The sequence below is a fragment of the Neopelma chrysocephalum genome, unplaced genomic scaffold (assembly GCF_003984885.1).
Source record: "Neopelma chrysocephalum unplaced genomic scaffold, ASM398488v2 Primary Assembly neopelma1_22b, whole genome shotgun sequence".
NCBI lineage: Eukaryota > Metazoa > Chordata > Aves > Passeriformes > Pipridae > Neopelma > Neopelma chrysocephalum.
In genome coordinates, this window is record NW_020897690.1 from 11,236,322 (window position 1) to 11,256,854 (window position 20,533).

A 20,533-nucleotide genomic window follows, 5' to 3' on the forward strand; every position below is an offset into this window, starting at 1 on the left:
TCTGGATCACTCTGTTTCCCTTTCTTCAGTAGAAATATTGTGATTTCTGTTTTCCATTCCTGATTTGACAAATTTGCTTATTGGCCTGTGTTATTTGGCTTACAGAGTTTTTAATGCCAGTTTCTTGCAATTCTGGACCATAGTTCATCTGTCTGCCTGTGTTCAAGCACATTACAACCTTTGAAGTGAGTTTCCACAGCAGTTGCTTCAGTTTTCACACTTTCCACACACTTTCAGCCATGAGTCATTCTGTCCTGTCCTGTGGTTTTCACCAGTCCATGTTAAAACCTGAATCGAAGTACTCAGTTAGTTTTCAGGCTTTTCTTTCAGCTCTTTGCTTCTTGAATAATGATCATAATACTTTTTATTTATAGTCTTTATTTTTTTATATTTGTGTATTATTATATAGCATTAATATTTTCCTTTGATTTTGTATAAAGAATAGCTTGCTGTTCAGTTTGATTTGTTTTTTTAGGGCTTGGCTCCTGGGAATTCTCATTTTAACCCTGTGCTTCCTATTTTTCCAAAAACAGCTTCCTTTCCTGAGCAACACTTTTTCTGATTTCATGTCATCTTTCATAAACAATGCTAAAATCTCTTGTAAGAGGGATTTTTTAGTGCATGTTATTGCTGGAGGCTTCCACTAAAAGTTTATTTTCTTTATTTATTTCATATTTTTGGGATGTAAATTCCATATATTTTTGAACCTAGCTTCAAGTAATTTTAGGTCTCCTCTATATGTAAGTATCTGATGATTTCAGTTCAGTTTTCCTGACCAAGTAACTTCATTAATGTCTCATTTTGCCCCAGTAACATTCAAAACCTCATTTGAGGTTGCTTATCTGTCTCTGCCATGTACACTTGTAATCCCTCTGACCAGGATTTCTGTCAGTCTTCCACTGTGTATTGTATAAATGTTTGTAAAAGCCATTTTTGCAGTAATTATTTTAATTGTAGCAGGTTTTTTGGGGTTTGGTTCTGATATTAAGTAATAATTGAACTCAACCATTTCTGTTATCTTGGTTTTACTTGAAGAAAATTTAAGGTAACATTCATTTCTGTGGGAGTGATAGAAAAGTATCTGTTGGACACAGAAACATTTTTTTTCCAACATACCTACATAGCCTACAGCAGAGTCTCAGCAACTAGTCCTTCTTGTTTTGAACACCTCACCAAAGACATTCCAATTCAAAACATTTCTGTTTTCTTCACCACTGTCTCTCTTACATTTATGTTTTCTTTAGCACATTTTCTATTTATTATTGTTTTTCTACCACATACTAATGTGGTAGTGTCCTACAGAGGCTCTAATCCCTCCATTTTGTAGCCCACATACTTTGTCTTAGCATATAAACATATCTGCTTCTTTCACCCACTCATTATCCTGTTTTCTGTTTGGATGAGAGCTGGGATGATATTATTACATAACAAATGCTTCTATGAATATTAAGCCTTTTATTTCTCTACTGATGCACACACTTCTAACCCTCTGACACTGCTGACCCTCTGCTGTTTCTTTACCCTGCTGTCTCCTCAGCTGCCTGCCTCATGCTCTTTTCTGTCAAAGCTAGGGATTGGAATCATCTCTCTGTGCTCCCTACTTCAAGCATCAGCAATGCTGGGTAACATACCAGAATTTTCCTGAGTTCTTGAAGGAATTGTTAGTTAAGATGATCCTGTCTTCTGGATTCGGATAACTGGAAGACCTCCAGAACTTCCTCCAGTTACTGACCTTATCAATACAGGACACCTGTGAAAGCTAAAGCAGGTACCTTTGATTATAACATGACCACAAGATATTCTCAGGGTCTCCATTGCTGTACTCCTGTTGAAGAGGAGAGGCAATTGCATGGAAAGGGTTGTTTGCTTTTTGCAATATAAACTGCAAAACTACTTATAAAAGTGAGAAATTAGGAATACTTGCTAATTCAGTATTACTGCTGTGGGTTCAGTTTTCTGGAGATTTGATAACTCCCAATATCCAGTCCATGCTTGGAAAATCAGTTAGAGCTGGTCTTTGGAAAGAAAAATTATTTACTTCTTCAACTTCCCTCATTACTGAGATGCTACTTGTTGACCTCACAGGGTAGTGTGAAGTCTCAGCAAGCTTCACAACAATGTTGAAAAATGAAAAAAAATTGGAAGAAATTTGTATATTATAGTCCCAAAGTGGAAAATTAGCTTGATAGGTATTGCAGTAAACCAGTTAATTACCAAGATGCACCTGGTTTGGTGTAGCAGATCTTTCTATGTAATTTTTCTTTTTTTCAAGCCTGAGAGTAGGGGAGAAACAGTAGGGTTTTTCCTTTTGAATTTTGAATTAGATTGTTTTGTAGCTGCATCATAAAAATATAGATAGGAACCTTCTCTCTATTTCTTTTTAGTTGGAAAGCTATTAGGATAGGCAGCTATGGTATAAGATGGAAAAACAATCTCCATTTCTTTTTACTTTTTTAACTTCCTGCCTTCCAGGAAAAAAAAATAATTTCTATCAAGAACCTTTACTTCCCCAACTTCTTTTTCTTTTTTTGTGATATCACTATCATAGAATCATAAAATCATTTAGGTTGGAAAAGATTTTTAACATCATTGAGTACAACCATTAATGCGGCACTGCCAAGTACACTACAAAAACATGTCGCTCAGTGCCACACCTACATATCTTTTAAATACCTCCAGGGATGGTGATTCCACCACAGGAGCAGCCTGAGCCAATACTTGACAATCCATTGTGTGAAGAAATTTTTCCTAATAGCCAATCTAAGTGTCCTCTGGTGCAACTTGAGTCTGTTTGCTCTTGTCCTATTGCTTGTTACTTGGGAGAAGAGACTGACCCTCACCTGGCTACAGCCTCTTTTCAGGTAGTTGTAGAGAGCAATAAGGCTCTTCCTGAACCTCCTTTTCTTCAGGCTAAACAACCACAACTCCCTCCCTTTTCTGCTGGGCTGCTTTCCAACCACTCTCCCTCATCTTGTAGCACTGCCTGGGGTTGTTGTGACCCAAGCACAGGACCTGGCACTTTGCCTTGTTAAATGTCATACAATTGGCCTGTACAGATATCTCATGTTCATGAGAACACTTTGAGCCTCTGTCTTGCTGACAGTACCAACATTTGAAGTTAAGTTAATTTTCAGGTTGCCATGAAGGAAGAGCACATCTTCCCCACATGGTGGCTCAACACAGAGTGGTTTAACATGACGGGCTTAATTCACAGCTCCCAATGCACTCTGCTAATATTGGGTATACATTTCCTCTGAAAATTACATGTGGAAAGAATTTTTATTGCTAGAGAAAGAAGCTTTCTGGATGATATCAAAGAAGTCTTTTCACACACACACCCCAGGTGAGGGAATAAAGTGCTCAGAAGGGTTGCTGAATTCACTTTTATCTGCAGTGGAAAAAAAGCTTATGCATTGCACTAACCTGTACTTTGAGGCACAGACCTTTCTATAGAATGGAGACCACCCATTGGAAAGCAATCATAGGGATTTTTCTCCATCATCTGAGGATAAGTTACTGCTAACCTTATCCGAGGTCACTGATCTGGGTCTGCCTCACTGGCACACGTGATTAGATAGTGGTATTTTTAGGTGCAGATTTTTAAGAATGAATTCATGTTCAAGTGGAGCCTTTTTTGTCTGCCAATTTTTAAATTGTATTTAAATTTAAATCTTTAGCAGGTCATTACAAAGTTATTAATTATCCCCAAATGCACCTGTTTAAGGATGAAAGATTAAATCTCAATCTTCATGAGGAAATAAATCTGTTTATACTGAACATGGACAAATAAATACAGCTGGTCAGATTCTTGCCTATGAAAAGTTTACTTCCAGAATGTCTTTCATCTTCTTCTGCCTCCTAAGGAGAAAATCAAAGATAGGATTTTGAATTTTTGTGAATGATTCACTACTCATAACTGACCAGTGAACAGTTTATGCAAATACACTTTGCAAATTGCTCACTTTAACTGTTACTTGGGGTTATATTTGGATATTGCCTTCCCATGGGAAGCAGAGGTGTGAACATTTGGATTATTGATCTATAATCATGGGAGTATAATGCATATCAAATGTTAAATACTCAGACAGATACAGAAATCATTTGCAATACACTTGCTCACACTGAATTGCACCTTAATGGAGTTCTTGTTGACATTAATAAGTTACAAGTTAAGATGAATGAGTATAAATTGCAAGCTAACTAGCTGATAGTTGAACATATTATTCTTTGAGACCAGTTAACCAGCAGGCCTCATGTTCCTAAAGACCTAAATTTAATATACCTCAAGGAAATATCCCTTTGCAGGATGGAATTTAAAAGAGAAAGATTATTATGTTTCTCCTCCACTGCCATAGCAGTGCAATGAAAACATATTGGCCTGTTTTGTGAATTTGGAAGGGAATCTTTGGCCAGTGACATGTGATGCATTGGTTATTTTGTGACCAATGGCTTCTGGTGAGGAAAAAAAGTAGTGTTCTTATTATTTTACTTTGGGGGGTCCTTGTAGGGGTAGGTAGGGTGTGTATGTTATCCCTGAGATATAACTTATTCATTGTTTTGTGATTTAAATATTTATGGCAAAGCTCTTGTATAAATACTTTTTTAGATATATTGTAAACTATTAATTGTATAAATTATATTAGTAGAAGAAATCCAACTGTATTTCAAAATTGCATATAGCTGAAAGTAATTGTGATACATATTGTAAGAAGTGTGATTTTTACCCAAACGAAGAGTCCTGTGGAGCTGATAATCTGCAAAATCAGAATGTGTCATTCAGACCAGTTTGAGTAACAGACTCAAGGATTGCTAATCTTTTTAGTGCAAAGATTATTAGAGATATACATAGTGAGCAAAGTTATCAGCTAGAAGTTCATCAAATTGTATATAACAGAAAGATGCACAGGGACGCTAGAGAAATAAATATGGATTGACTTATTAATTCAATTTTCTCCTCCACAAGGGGCAGTTTTTAGGGTGTTGGATCTCCTTTCATTGTGTGAGAAACAGTCATTGCTCATGATCATATAACACTAACAGAGGTAAAAAGGAGTTGCTGAAGTGGTGAGAGTAGGTGTCTTATTCAGATATCTGTAACTTATTACTGCCCTCCTACCTACTAAATTCTTGGCTAACTTTAGCATGCTTCTGGGCAGGCAATTGCACAAAAGTTAGATTATTATGAAAGGATAGTTTAATGTTAGCATATATGTCTGTTACAACAAGCTATCTCCTAATTTTATCTACTTGCTTCAGCAGCATCCACTGTGTGAAACAAAGATATTTAGTCAAAATGATGTGTGTATCTGAGGTTAGTGGTCTCTGGATCACATACCGTTCCAAAGAATTTACTAGTGGAGGATCAAAAACCCCACAAGAAAATGCTTAATCTTGAGAAATGCTCCCTTAAAGTTCAGCTGTTGGTGTTAACGTGACCAGGGTTTCACCCAGTTAAGAAAGTGACTAATATGGACAACCAGCAAATTGCGAAAATTGAAGAGTATCATCTGTGGGAGACAAAATCGGACAAGGGGATCATGTCCTCTGGAGAGACATAAACACCCTGGAAAGATACCTGAGGACTTTGTCTCAGGAAGAGCTGATGGAAGTTCTAAAGAGCAAAACAGGGCCCTAAAGGTTTTGTAGCCTAGTAATGATATGTTTTAAGTTAAAGAAAAGCAGAAAAAATATAGTTCCTTTTGCAAATGTTGTTTTTTGATGTTAGAAAGCAGTGAGACCAATTAAAATATGTTCCCCTGCTAATATCAGAGATGGCAATTACTAACCTAAGAACATGAATATGACTGAAACAGTCTGTTCCTACAATCATAAGCTTGACTCTGTATGCCCTAGGTGCCAGTGTCATTCCATAAAATTTCACTTTAGAATAAACAAGCAAATGTATAAAATGTAAAAATTGAATTTGCCAAGATAGTTGTTTCATGTGGCAGTGATATGAAATATCTCTATGAGCTGAAAAATGGTATCTGAATGAACTACTTTTAAATGCATACCAAGAATCTCTCTGCATTGTTGTACTTTTTAATTAGATGAAAATAAATGAATTGAAAAGATGAAAGGAACTCATGTAACATCTCACTTCAAAGGACAGCTCCACTCTTGAGGAGTTTTAGAAAAAAAAAAGAAAAAAGAAAAGAAAAGCAGCTTATTCAAGAAATGTGCATTCTCTATGGATTTGGTTTTTCTTTTACCTGCTTTAGAAACTCAACAATGACTTCTGTTCATTTGACCTAAATGGAGTCATTACCAGGTGTAAAGGAGAGTGGCAGCGGTCTGACAGTGATGTTCTCCCCCACCTTCCTTCATTGCACTTGCATTGACTCAGCAATGCTCTCAAATGAGCAGGATTATTTTTGACCTTGTGATGGAATTTTTAGCAAAGTTTCAGTGCTCTGGGCTGTGTTATGGATGCAAATTGCAGATGTGCAAAAGTTCTTTAGCTACCTCCCAAGATGAGAACTAGAACACCAACCCCCTCAAGTGTATATATCAGTGCATGCAGCCTGGGGAACCAACAGGAGGAACTGGAACTCCATGCCCAATCAGAAAGTTATGATATCATAGGAATAACTTAAACATAGTGGGACAACTGGCATGCATGGAGCATTGTGATAGATGGTTATAGGCTCTTTCAGAAAGACTGGCAGGAAAGAAGAGGAGGAAGAGTCACACTCTAAGTTAAAGAGAACCTTGAATACTATAGAAGTCAACTACAGAGATTATGGAAGCTCTGTCTAATGAGTGGTTCAAGATGAAAGGTGTCATCTCCAAGGAAGATCTTACAGTAGGCATCTGCTACTGACCTCCAAACCGGGGCGGTAATGCCAATGCAGCAGTATCTGTGTAACTTAAACAAGCTTCAAATCAATAGAATGGGTGACTTCAACTACCCAAACAGTTATTGGAAGAACAATACAGCAGCTCACATATCATCTGTCAAGTTTCTGGAATGTGCAAAGGACTGCTTTCTTGTACATATGTTAGATGTGTCAGCCAGGAATGAGGCTGGATTTGCTACACACAAACCAAGAACATGTGCTTTGCAATATCTCAGTGACAGCCTTGGCTGCAGTGATCACAATATTGTGGAGTTTGGGATCCTGCTGAGCATGCTGCAGGTGAGTAGTATGACAAAAGTTTTAGATTTTAAAAGGGAAATCTTATCACCATATTCCAGTATTTAAAGGGTGTCTACAAAGTTGGAGACTCCTCTTTTACAAGGATTCACATGGAAAAGAAAAGGAGTAATGGGTACAAGTTAATCCTGGGGAGATTCTGATTGGACACAAGAGGAACATTTTTCACAATGAAATCAATCAGCCATTGGAATAATCTCCCCAGGGAAGTGGTAGATTACCCAACATTGCACACTTTAAAGATTCAGATGGGCAGGGTGTTGGGCCATGTTGTCTAGACTGTGCTTTTGCCAAGAAAAGTTGGACCAGATGAATCTTGAGGTTCCCTCCAACCTGGTATTCTATGATTCTGTGATTTTAGGCACAGTAACTCTGTGTCTGGATTTACCTTAACTGGACAAATGAATTGAAAAACAAACAAACAAACAAACAAAACACCTAAACAGCTGAATCACTTGTCTGCCTGCTAAACAATTCAATCTTCCCATAATCCAGCAGCAGGTGCTCCCACCCAAAAACCTAAAAGCCATGCCTTGTATACTTTCCATATACAGAATAGCTTATGTTATGCAAGGTATTTCACCACTTCAGCATTGGTTGATTGGTCTTAAGGGTCTTTCTGGGCTCCTAACTTAAGTCAGTGCTGTCCAACACCAGGGTAATATTTTTGCCTTCCACCAATTTTAGCTCTAAGTCCTCTCTTTAAACATGAGTTGTTTTTATAGACCCTAGGCACTTTATTTCCAATCATGTCTGTCCAGGCCAAGATTTTTGTCATCATATTTCCACATAAAGGTTACCTGGCTAAGAAGAGGATGAATTTAATCTGCCCAAGGTGTCATCATTTCCTTTCACAGAATCATAGAATCATAGAATCAGCTGGGTTGGAAAGGACCTCTGAGATCATCAAGTCCAATCCATGTTTCAGTTGTCCTGAAATGTGGGATGATGACTTTAGAAAATAGCATTTCTATGCAGAAGTTTAACAGAGAAGTGTCACAACAAGCAGTTGAACAAGAATTCAAGGAAAGACTAGCCTGCCTCCAGCCCTAGGAAGATCCTAAAGGCAGGACTGCTCTCTGTAAAGCAATAGTTTTCTTTCATGACTCAAAAATTTTTGCTTCTAGAAGCAGAAGTCTTGTGTGACTTGGAAAAGGAGAGCAGCTCATCAGCTTCATAACTCCTTGATAGATTTTAGGCAGGCTGCTCTGGTTTTTGTTATGCCATGAGTTGTTTAACCAGTTTGTCAGATAGCAATTTGATGTGAAATACTATTAGTGTTTCACAAACACAATCAGCTAAGCAATTGAGCTCATCCCAGACGTGATTAAGTGAGATCAATTATAATAAGATCTAGATAAGAGAGGTAAGCTTCTTGTTTCTTGGGTTGGTATTTGCAGTATTTGCTTTTGTAAGTGTCCTTTATACATCATCAGCTGTAAAACCTTGATTACTACAGGAAATGGCTTGTAGACCAGCATGCAAATGAACATCATCCTAAACTGATTATTCTAACACTGAAACTGCCATTGAGTGAGGAAACAGTTTATTTGAAGCATCAGTTGCACCAAACAGAAAAGTAGTCATTGAAGCCAATGTTTTGCAATGCAAGAAGCCTGTCTGCTCCCCGTCTTAAATATGGTTAAATATTCTGACAGACAGCTCTTTGTGTCTCAAGAAGGGAATAGCTGCCCTTAGCATCATGTTTTGCCATGGCACTATTGCTATAACACCTAAGGCTTAATTCGCTAAATATCATAATTTATAGATGATTCCTGAAAATTTTGACATGAAGTTGCTCATCAGCAATATGTGAGAGTCAAGTGCACTGGAAATATTATATATATTATATATATAATATACATATTATAGGAATAATAAATATTCATACTTTGTTTATCAGAAATGGAAAACTGGTAATGTATGAATAGAAGGGGCCATATGAACAAACAAAATACAAGAGAGGAATGTTGTGAAATAGTCCATATCTAAATTGTAGAGAGACTTGCCCATATCTTTGAGCAAAAATTTTTAGCATTATTTTCAATTCTTTTGTGACTTCTGGTTCTTGCAATGGAGCTCCAAGGAGGCAATTTTTTTGTGATAGAGGAAGACTAAATAACGTGAGTCTGCCAAAACAATGCAGGGTGCATATACTGCCAGAACAGTGCTGTTCTGGAGCATAAGATTTGACCAAACCCCCAGAACTGTGTTTGCTTTCTTTTTTTTTTTCTTCAAATGGAAAGTGATACCTTAGCTCTCAACTATTTCCATAAAAATCTTTACAATCTCAGAAGAGTGACATGGTTCATACAACTCTCCTATTGGGTAGCAATGGATGTACTGTAGTTGTCTGCTTAATTAATAAACATATCTAATGAACAGAAATACAATTTTTGCCTCCCCTTTTACTATAGGTAGGATTTGGAGGTCTTTGACAATCTAGGCTAGCACCTTTGTTGCCCTTTCAAGAGCTCTTCCACTTTGATAATGATAAGGTTGTTGAGGATTGTGCCGTCTTCTTGATGGGCTCAGTGCCAGTGTCTCTGCTCTGGTCTAGTTCCTAGTGTTTTATTTCCTTTGCTGGCCATTGCAAGTAACTGAGCAGGGCAGGTCAATTCCCCCTCACGATCCTCTCCATAATCTCTCCTGGGCAGACTTGTGGGACCACTGTGACATTTCCTGGCAACCAGTGCAAGTTTTTAATGTTTTTCTGTATTTAATTTCAAATCAACTGTTAGCCTCTGCTGCATCTTTTCTTCCTCCTCGTCCCACCTTTTTGTGGCTTTTTGGATAGAGAAATGCTTCCCTCAGATACTCGTCCACAGGTCTCTGTGAAAATATTGCTGGTGGTAGGTCTCTTTCAAATCACGAATGGTCATTTTACATTTCATCACTGACAACTTGTGACGCAGCTTCTCTGAAGTTCAGGAGCACTTGTTTATTGTTAGTAGGCAAAATTCAAAAATTCCTAGGATGGATTCTTTGGCCTATGCTATGTTAAAATGTGTGAACATGAGTGGTCTCTCTTGGGCCGTTCATCCCTGTAGCAGTCCACCACTTTTCTCTTATCACTTGGTTTATAATTATTTGCCATGTCTATCTGTCTTCTTTCATCACAGCTGAACATATTATCATATATACACAATACTCTTGCATTTTTTTTTTGTGTGAACTTTTTGGAAGCTTTATATGTCCTTCACCTGATGTCACTTGCAGTGTTTAAATTATTTGATAACTACAGAAAAATAAAATAGAAATAAGAAAAATTACAATAGAAGTGAGAAGTGAGAGCTGTTATGCTATTCTATTGAAGTTTATTTTAGTAAAGAAAAAGCATTTGAATTCTGACATTTTTAACCTTTTCACAATACATAATTAATTGTGGTGCCAAAAGCTTTTAACATGCATTATGAAAAATTATACATCCAGAAAAAAAAAATTAATCCCCTGTTTTCTGGTCAAAAATGTGTATGTAAAGTGTTTTACTCAAAAGTGCCTCTGTTTTGTTCTATCTCGTCCCGTCATTCTTCAATGTGGATATCATCAGACCTTTCTGAAAAAGTTATAAGGAACACCAGCTCCCTGTGAAGGTCTCATCCTCATGGTCAGAGTTTAATTTTAAACTTGAACCATGAGATTTGGAGTTGTTGTTGGTGGGCTCATTTCCAGCATTGGCTGTTACAATTTTGGAGACAGCTTCTTCGTTCTTAGAGACTTGCTGTGATCCCAGGTTCAGTCTTACATGGCATTGAGCTCTGTACAGTTCCGACTTCATCAGTTGTCTTCATTATTCTGTGTTTCTCTTTATGGTGAAGCAAGATGAATAATCACTCTTTAAAACTTCTCGTGGAGTGGGGTGCACACAAAGCCTAAATGGAACATATTTTGATGCTTGATATGGTGTCCCTTCTGACCCCTTGAATGCACCACTTCCTGAATACAATCTCACCTTGTAGCTGCACCTTCTTCTCTTCAACTGTGGGAATGGCTGCAGTAGTTCATAAAATCTGACAGTTTTGTTTCCATTTGTTGTTTCCTTTAAAAGATGATGGTAGGGATTGCACCTTTTCCCCGATTCTTGTATGGTGCTCTTGTTACAGGTCAGTAACAAGGAGCTCACAGAAGACATAACTGTTAAACATTACTTTAAAATTAAAAACCCACAAGTAGCCCATTCAGGGGAAAAGTATAACTTTCTATGCACAAGCAACTGTTCATATGAACCTCTATAGCTTTGAAGAACATATTTTTGATTCACAGGACACTACAAGACTGGAAGATGAATCCCTAAGAGAAGAGTTCCCCCTCTGCAAGCTAGAGTCACTGAATACAAAATAGTAACTCTTAAAATAAAGTCTGTACCATAGCTGTGTGTGTTTTGTTTACTGTGCTCATTTATTCCATTCTTTAGGTTTGAAGACGGCACAGTCTCTTTTCTTGATATCATTGCTCTGAAACATGGATTTGATGTTCTGGAAAAACTCACAGGTCAGTTAATATAACTCTAATACTGAAAACTGAAGTTCCAGATCTATAGACAGGGCACAAGTCTGATCTATTTCTTATGGCTGTAGCTTAATTTTCATTTCTAGTGTTACTATCCACGTTCATCATTGTGAAGAAGAGACTTCAGTGTAACTGAATTACTCCTCATATTTGATTATTCCAGCCTGGTTTGGGAAAAAAAAAAAAAAAGGTATCCAGATTGTTCTGGATGTGCAAGACTTGAGTACATCGAGCACTTCTAGTCTGCCTCACACTCACAAAGATGCAATAGGAAAGTAATAGTAGAAAGTAGTGTGTGGCTGAAAGCCACTGAGTGGCTTGCACTGTTTGATATCTTTGAAGCCCTTAACAAGTAGCTAACACTAAAGTCCCAAATAAAACTTTAAGCTGATCTTCAGGCCAGAACCTGTATGTGAAGAGCGACAGTCATGTGCCTTGTTTACTTCAGGATAGCCTGCTGCTTGTCTGACTCAGCACCCCAAATGCACAGTCTCTCTGTGTTTGCTGCCATGGGTCAGTGATTCTCCTGAAAAGGGTAGGAGGTGACACCTGGCCAGGGAAGCTTGCACCATGGCATGTTTTCACATGTGGAATGTGCCAGCGTGTTCCTGAATGGGTTTCATACTCAGGTATGTGCACACTTAATGTGTGAAGTCTGAACCTCCCATTTCCAGTGCACTCTTTGATTTCCTATATAAAGGCATAAAGTGCATCGTGATGTAAAAGAGGCACGCGTCCAGAGAGACATTGACTATGTACTTTTCCAGTTAGTATAATTTTAGCTAATGTCTGTGATTTATTGTCATGATTTATCTGAAGGATTCTAGTTTCTTCTTCCTCACAGTGCAAGACTTCTGTGAGGAGTATTATGTTAGATTCTTCAGGTCCCGTTCATGTGGAAATCAATAGCAGTTTTCATCCACTTCAATAGGAGACCCAACAAGTAAGGATGTTGGTCTACATGGAGACTAGGGATCAGAAACCAGCCTTTAGTATATGTTCTTGTGGTATAGAATGCTGCTGAAAAATGAGCAAATTTAAACAAGCGTGTTCCTTTGTGAAGAGGGCTTTGGTTTAATGTATAGGAACATTGCCTGCCATAAATGTGAGAGTTGATGATATCATCTTCTCTATTACATTTCTCATCCATCTAAACCTCCTATTGGTACCTATTTCAGCTAAACAATTGAAAAATCTCTTAATACTAGGTTGAGGGGAACACTTATCACTGAGCCGGAATAAAGTGGATATCAATGGAGGTCAGGGTAGAAGACAGACATGAATAAATAGTATGTTGAGACCTTTCAGTTGCCAAAAGTGTGAATTTGGCTTCAAATGTTCATACTTATAATCCTTTCATAAAACATTGAAAAAAATATTTTCCCCCAAGAACATCATTGAGAACATGGACTTTTGCAGGTTATTTAATTTCTGTCAAAGGCCCACCGTTCCCTTTGAACAGAGACTATGAACATTTCTGTGTATACAACAAAGCTGTTGCATGCTGTAAAAGCGCTTCATAATCCAGAAGGACTGCAGATTTGTTTTAGGCCTCTTTACAAATATTTCTTCCACTTCAACTGTCAGAGTTTTCAGTGGCAAAATGCACTGTCAAATGTGAATCACTTCTGAATCTCACTTTGCTGTGGCTGCTGGAGCACTTGATTTGCACTCCTTGAACACAATGATTCTCATTCTGTGTTGGAAATAGCCTGGAGTAGAAACAAGCAAAATAAACAAAGTATTGTTAGTATTAATTCTATCCTAATGTGTCATAAAAACACTGCTGAAGTTCTTTTGGAGTGTGCTGTAGCTGGATTATACCAGTGTAATTACTGAAGGTGGGGAGGGAGATCACTAATGGAAGGTAACTCAGAGTTTCGATGTTAGGCAGTGTTGTGGAACATACAGATCTGTTGAGTCCAATACCATCTGACTTAATCCCAGACCTGTATCAACTTTCATTTAACAGTAAGACACATTTCATGCCAGAGTTGCATCATGATGTGTGTGTATTTAAACAATTTCAGAGGTCTTGTATCTATATGATTTTTAAACTTAACCTCAGCTGGTATGTAATTTTATGAGTAAATTTTTATCTGTTTTAAAAAAGAAACTAAGGCACATAATTTTCATTAAATTGTTGTAAGGTGCACTATAATTATAATTATAATGTCTGTTCAGGAAACATTAATTCTCTTTAGAAGGAAATATGTATTGGGAAAAATTTTAATATGTAGACCAAGTCTCCTAAGGACAATGAATTGAAAGTTGTCTTTAAGTTCACCAGATGCTTGATTGCTTGTTGGAGAGTAAAGGTTATGTTGGCTTTCATAAAGGCAATTTTACCGCATAAAGCAAAATACAGTGCAGGATGTTAAAGGCTGAGGCTAACTTGTTTTTTTAACTTGGTCTTTGGAACTGTTGTTGTGTTTTGCTGTGTAATAATTTTTACTGTCCTCTGGTACATCAAAGACGGGTTGCACCCAGTGATAGAATGTTTAGCAGTCTGTATTTGGTGGTACTGCACAGATTTTCTTGTGTGTTGTGTTTTAACACCTAGGGTTATGCAAATCATCCAGATTGGGGGCCAGAAAAATGTTTTCCTAAATCAGATTGACAGAGATTACTGGGATTTCTTCTGTGTGGAGTTTGTGACTTCATCTTACCGTTGTCTGGGCATATTACCTAAATTTGGACCAGGGGTGTGAGGCTTGTGTACTTTACTGCTTACATCCTTAGTGCTGCTTTCATTCGTAATTTTAATGGATTTGGGGGTTTCCTTTTAAAAATCATGAGATTAAAGATTACATTAATACATGTGTTCTGGCATGTGATATACAGGTTTGTTCAAAATGGATGCTTCATTTTGTCTGCTGCTTAAGAAATTCTTCATTTTGGGGGAAAAACCTTCCCTTGCTTTAAGAGAGAGAAGGAATCATTGGTGAAGTTTTTACCTTCTCTATGTCAGCCATGTGTGACAAGATGTACTAGAGCATAAAACAAACCTGGGCAATAGTAATATCGTCACCTCACTGCCTATAATTAACACCTTCTCTAACTGTACTTGAGATTATGTGTTGGGGGGGGCATTCTAAGAAAAAGTGGTTGATGAGTTTACAGTAGCAAGAAAATGCTTCATCTACATTCTTAATAGGTAAATACAAATACACTAAGGAGAAGGCATTTTAATTTCTGGCATCAGAAAGAAAAGTTTGACTTCTAAATGTGAAGGGAGTGCATAAGAGCTTCAAATCCAAAGGATTCCCAGATAATAACACTACTGGTATGTCGAAAGACAAAATTCTCCTTTCATCGATAGTGAGATGAACTGTCGCTGGTGTTAACTTTCTGTGCCAAGATGAACTTGGTTTAGAGAACAAACAAGGATGTTATTTGCTTACAGCTTAACAGCTCTTGCTGCTAGCATGTTATGTCAATCCAGTTTTTCCTAGCTTTCTTTTGTGACTTGACTAATGCAAACTAGGCATCATTTGTACCCTTGAAAGCAGAGCAGAACAGCTAAAGCATGATTTGAGAAGCTTTGTGAGTTGCCAGAAGAAATCCTGCCAAGGCTGCCTTTAAAGAGTTTAAGCTGTATACATGGTTTCTTTCTGAAAATTGCTTTTATGTTTTGGGCTTTTTAATAGTCACTTGCTAATATTGATGTGGATTGCATTCACAAACTCCCTAATCTGTGAAGAGGCCAAAATCTGTGAAAGAAAGAAAAAGGTCATTCCTCAGACCTGTAGAGATAACCCAGAAAAAGGTAGTACTGCACATTAATGTTTTGGATGTTTTTTTGTATAATATAGCTAGAGAGAAAATGTGCTTCTCAGGAAATAAAAGAAAGGCAAGATGTCTTTATTGTAAACTGAACTGATGAAGAAAAAGCACAGCACAACTAACAGAAAATATACCCATGGCAAGAGATAATTGTTCTGTGTTCAGACAAAAGTTAACAAGACTTCTGTAGTGAAAGCATTTGGGGGCATCCAGTATTATTACATGGGAGATTTTCAGCAGGGTCCTTTCAATGCTTGGGAGATTTTGGAAAGAAGAAGCTGGAGCAGCTAATAACTGAGGGATCTGTGCATGTGCTCTTGCACTGGCTGTGGTTTACTGAGGCAAGAAATAGCAGGAAGCATCAGTGTCCAACACTGATCAACAAGATTTTTACTTGATCAATGGTAACTGGGTTCTTGAGTTCTGCAGCTACTGAGAACGTCTCACTTTGCAGAGCTGTGTATATTGCAAGTCCTAGATATTAGACCACAAGGAGAAACTTGAAATAATTTTGTTTTGGGGGGCCTTATGTGTTTTCATATGAAAGGTTGCTGGAGTCACTGATCTCATTTTTATCACCAAGGAAGACTTAACCATATGCTGTTGGCAGTAGAAGAGTCTCATGAATGCCTCATGTCCTACGTTTGCCTTTCCTCTTTCATCCTTTTTATCTAGTCTATACATATGTATGTCTAGTTTCATCCCTAGATGAAGAAGACATTAGTCACAAGTATTGTGTATCCTACTAATTACAGTTTCATATTGTAGATCAGGTATTACTTGTGAAGTTATTGGAACCTGTAATAGTTAAGATCACTGCATGTGGTTGCTTTTTCAAATGATCTATACACCTTCATGCAACTGTTGGTTAAATCATTACAGAAAAAAAAAAAACAAAACAACACACGACCAACCAGATATGGGGAAGAAATAGAGAGATAAGTATTTGCACAGGAAATAAGACAGCTGTGGAACATGGTAGTATCCTCAGCTGTATTGTGTTGCGGGTCATTGTGTTGACTTAATAAAGCTGGCAGAAATGCCAAAGAGACAGTGAATTTATAAGAACTATTGTTCTGTACCATGAGGAGTGGCAAAATTCACTCCTACACTGGTTGTTCCCAAATACAGGTTTTAACACAGAAGTAGAGCTATTAATTGCACATTCTTGTCTGTTTTCTGTCTCTGCTAATCCTTTTTTTCCCAGCCCTGATTGGTAACATAAGAATATGGACATCCCCATTGAGCTGGGGTAGCTATGACTCAGAGTTGTTAATGAGCTGGCAAGAGTAGAGTTGTCCATATGTTAGTTGTTCAGTTTCTTCAAGATAGTTTGTGGTGATCTAACAAGAATGATCAAATCCTGAGCCTGCTCTCTCCCTGTCACTGAAATCAGGAGAGTTATACGGTAGTATACAACTAGGAAAGCAAGAGGAGAGAACATTTAATAAACTGCAGTGATTAATCTTTTTTCATATCTAATTCGTTTATTTAGTTCAAAAAAAGTTTACAGCAAATGACTAAGCAATCAGTATATGTTTTTTATTACACTGTTTATGAATCCTAGCTTAAATCATGGAACCTTCTTCCAATTCAGATCAGTCATTGAACAAGGTTTTACTAATGTGAACAGCAACTGTATGGTCTAAATTTCTTGCAAGTGTGTGTAGCTTTCTTTCTACATAGTGGATTATATAAAAAGGTGTTTTTCCTGCCTTACATCAGATGATTGCTGTAAAACTAAACCATGGCCTACTGATCAGAACCTCTACAGAATTACAGAATTACTCCACAGAGTAATTACCCCCACTTGTTCACTTTCAGGTTTGCAACATGAGATTCTGTTTCACTATGAGGACCTCATCTATGTGCACACTTTTCTGAATGCTTCCACTGACGTCAGTGGGGCCACAAAAAGAAAGCTAATATGATGGCCTGAGAGCTAGATGAGGAATTGGGAGACTTGAGTTCCTTTCCTTGGCCACAAGATTTACTTGACATTTATTAAATCACATAGATACTAATCTCTTAGATACTAATTAGGGGAACAGGGAGTTAGGTAACTGAATATATTTTCAGATCTGCATTTAATCTCTGGGTGGGATTTACCTTATGTTGATGTCAACACTTATGTCTGAGGTACTATTTAGATTCCCGTTGAAATCAGTGGAACAAACAGTAACTTCACCAGCTTGATCTCTCTGAATTTTTTGAAATTTAGGATGAGAGGAGTTACAGCCAGCAACAGCAGCTCTTCTCATTGTCTATCAAAGGAGCTTAGATGATTAGCTTAGTGTGGTATAGGACATTTCTTTACTTTTACATAACCTTTCTGCTAATGATCCCTTTGGGATTAGAAAGCTGAGCTGTCAGATTAGTTAAGGTAGAAATAGTGATTTGGGATTTTTTGCTTCCCTTAGGTCTGCAGCTTGGTTTGAGCAGGGCAGGTTCTACATTTCCTGTGACTGAAATACACCAGTCAAACAGAACAGGGAATGTACTGGAAGAACTCCAACAAGCGTGAACTGAGGTTTTCTGTTTGTGAAACCCATATCTGTCCATTATTCTAGGAGTGATTTCTGATTCCCAACACACATTTCATGCTTCAAATCCAAGTTTATTCAGGTAGATGTTGCTTTCTCTGACAGGGAAAGGCTCACAGTCTGACAGCAAACTATCTCACAAAGGCAAAAAAGAAATTCTGTCTCCAGAGTGAGAATGTCCCTGTTATGGTAAAATAGTCAAACAGATGTCTTAAATAAAGAGTGTGTAGGTACAAATTATTTCAGAAGTCCATGATGATTTTCATTTTCAAATGACTGGTTACAGCAGATTAGGAGGAAAGAAAGCTCAGTTGGTTCTTTTGCACCAAAAAAAGCCATTGTTGGGACTGCTGTTACTTTATTCAGAAGACCTGCTCAACTGAGCACACATTTGCTAATGGCTGTAGATGAAATTAAAACAATTATATGGTCAGTATTACAAAATGAGCAAGTAGGTGAGGCAGTCTTGTGCAACTGCCTGGAAGTACAGCCAAGCACATACAATGCGTTTGGAAGACAAGTTTGAATTAATGGATGGGGACTACCTTTTTTACTGTAGATACAGGATCTGTTCCCAGTTCTGCCTAAGGAAGCATGGTAAAATCTGTCACTTTCACTTTCAATAAATAAAATGGGAGAAATTGTTGTACCCTCCTTTGAGAGAGAATGGCTGTAAGACCAAGTCTTCGATAAAGGCCACAGGAATATTAACAGCAGTCAAGACTAGTGAATCTCAGATCCACTTCTTCCTACAGCGATCCAGCGTTGCCCACACATGGTCAAAGGATATTTTGGAGAAGAAGTACTTTCTGTCTGTAATACCTTTCTCTCAAGATCATTTTCTATGTCAGATATAGTTAGGATCTGAAGGAATCATCATTTTCACTACAAAGTTGTCATTTTCATTGCTAAGAGATAAAGACCTGTGAGATCATATTTTTCAAAGGAGAACAGAAGTGAAGGCTTTTAGGCTTGGGTGCAGACCTTCCAAAGACTTTTTGATGTTTAAATTGATTGATTAGGTTAGGGACCTTGTTATTCTTAGAATACCCATTTAAAATGGGAAAGAAATAAAAATCCTGTTCAGCTGTATTCTTAAAAACCTGTATGAGAAGTATTCAAGAATTGCCTCTATACAGGTCCAGCTAAAACCAGAACTGTAGGGGAAATGGCAAATAAAATTAGATATAAATTAATTCCATTACATGTTAAACAATGTGATGTATTGCTAATTATTTTTTGCCACATCTTGATATACTAACAAGGAAATCAAATGTTGTGGATACTAATTTTCTTAACTGATAAGTGAACAGTTTTCTTATTAATATGTGTCTGGAAAATGAGCCTTGACATGGAGGTGAGATAAATTTAGTTTCATTAAAAGTTAGAGCACCCTGATATTACAGAAAGGGTCAGCATTTTGCTATTTGTGGAGAAGGTCTGGCTGGCATTAGGGGTGCACACTTCAGCAGCCATCCCTCAGCAGATCTCAGGGTCCCATTCTAGTGTATGCTGGCTACCATGGCAAGAATTATCTTACTTCATTTATAACATTTTTAATTTCCTAGCTAACTGGATCCAGCTGTTTCAGCCCTTCATGCAACATAGAGATTTTATGCTAAATCCAAAGGGGCTAAATTAAAGCAAAATGAAATTTGCATATTGTGTAAAACTCTACTTGTTTGGCAGATCCAGATTATATGGTGCTAATCACAAACACTAGATAGAGTAAATCCTCTTGAAGTCACCCTGGGGTTAAGTCAAATGCTTTACACTCTTTGACACATACCCATGAAATATGTAATCAAGTCTGTTTGACGTCCTCTCCTAATTACGTGTGTGTATTTTAAGCAGATGCTTTTCCAGCTGATCTGTGCCTTTTGAGATCTTTTTTTTCGTTATTAATCAGAAAATCATGCTGTATGTTAACGGCAAGTGCCAATTATGAGAAACTAATATTAGTTTCTTTGCTTAGAAGCTGTGTTTTTGCAAATAAGACCATTGCCAAATAACATATAGATGTAAAGAAAATATAAGAAAGTCTGAACGTTATCCATCAGGGGCATAATTATTGTACCATGTACTGCAATATTTCAGCCTAAAATGAAAATTTATTTTTCCACATAATGATATTTTAGTAAAGAAATTCTCTTTTGGAAGTAGGAATGGACTGCTTGTTTTCACAAAAGTTAGAATTTCAATGATAAAAATATTTTTCCCAAGACTCCATATTCATAACTTCTGCCAAGAATATTAATACATAAGTTTAGCCTTTCTTGTATTCTTCTTACTCAGTGAGATAATATCAGGAGACAAAATTAATTAGGTTGGAACTCACTAAGTTTTAAGTAAATGCCATTTACACTGTGACTATGTAAGAACAGTCTTCAGAAAGTGCTAGTGACCTAGTTGGTTCTACCCCTACTCTTCAGCTGAAGGATGCAAACTGCCACTCGCATTTCTCTGAAGTTTCAAACTGAGTATTTTCCCTTCATTGTGTTTAGCAGAGACATCTACTGGCAAATTGTTAACTGACAT

General features: G+C 37.4%; 1 protein-coding gene across 2 annotated transcripts in view; it reads left to right on the top strand.

Annotated features, from left to right (window-relative positions):
- MOCOS (molybdenum cofactor sulfurase) overlaps positions 1-20,533 on the top strand; it is a 211,446-nt gene that overhangs the window by 110,941 nt on the left and 79,972 nt on the right. For both annotated transcript variants that reach the window (XM_027680089.1, XM_027680100.1), the window contains one exon: positions 11,572-11,648. In XM_027680089.1, coding sequence (XP_027535890.1) covers positions 11,572-11,648 — 77 coding nt within the window. The remainder of the gene's footprint in view (positions 1-11,571; positions 11,649-20,533) is intronic.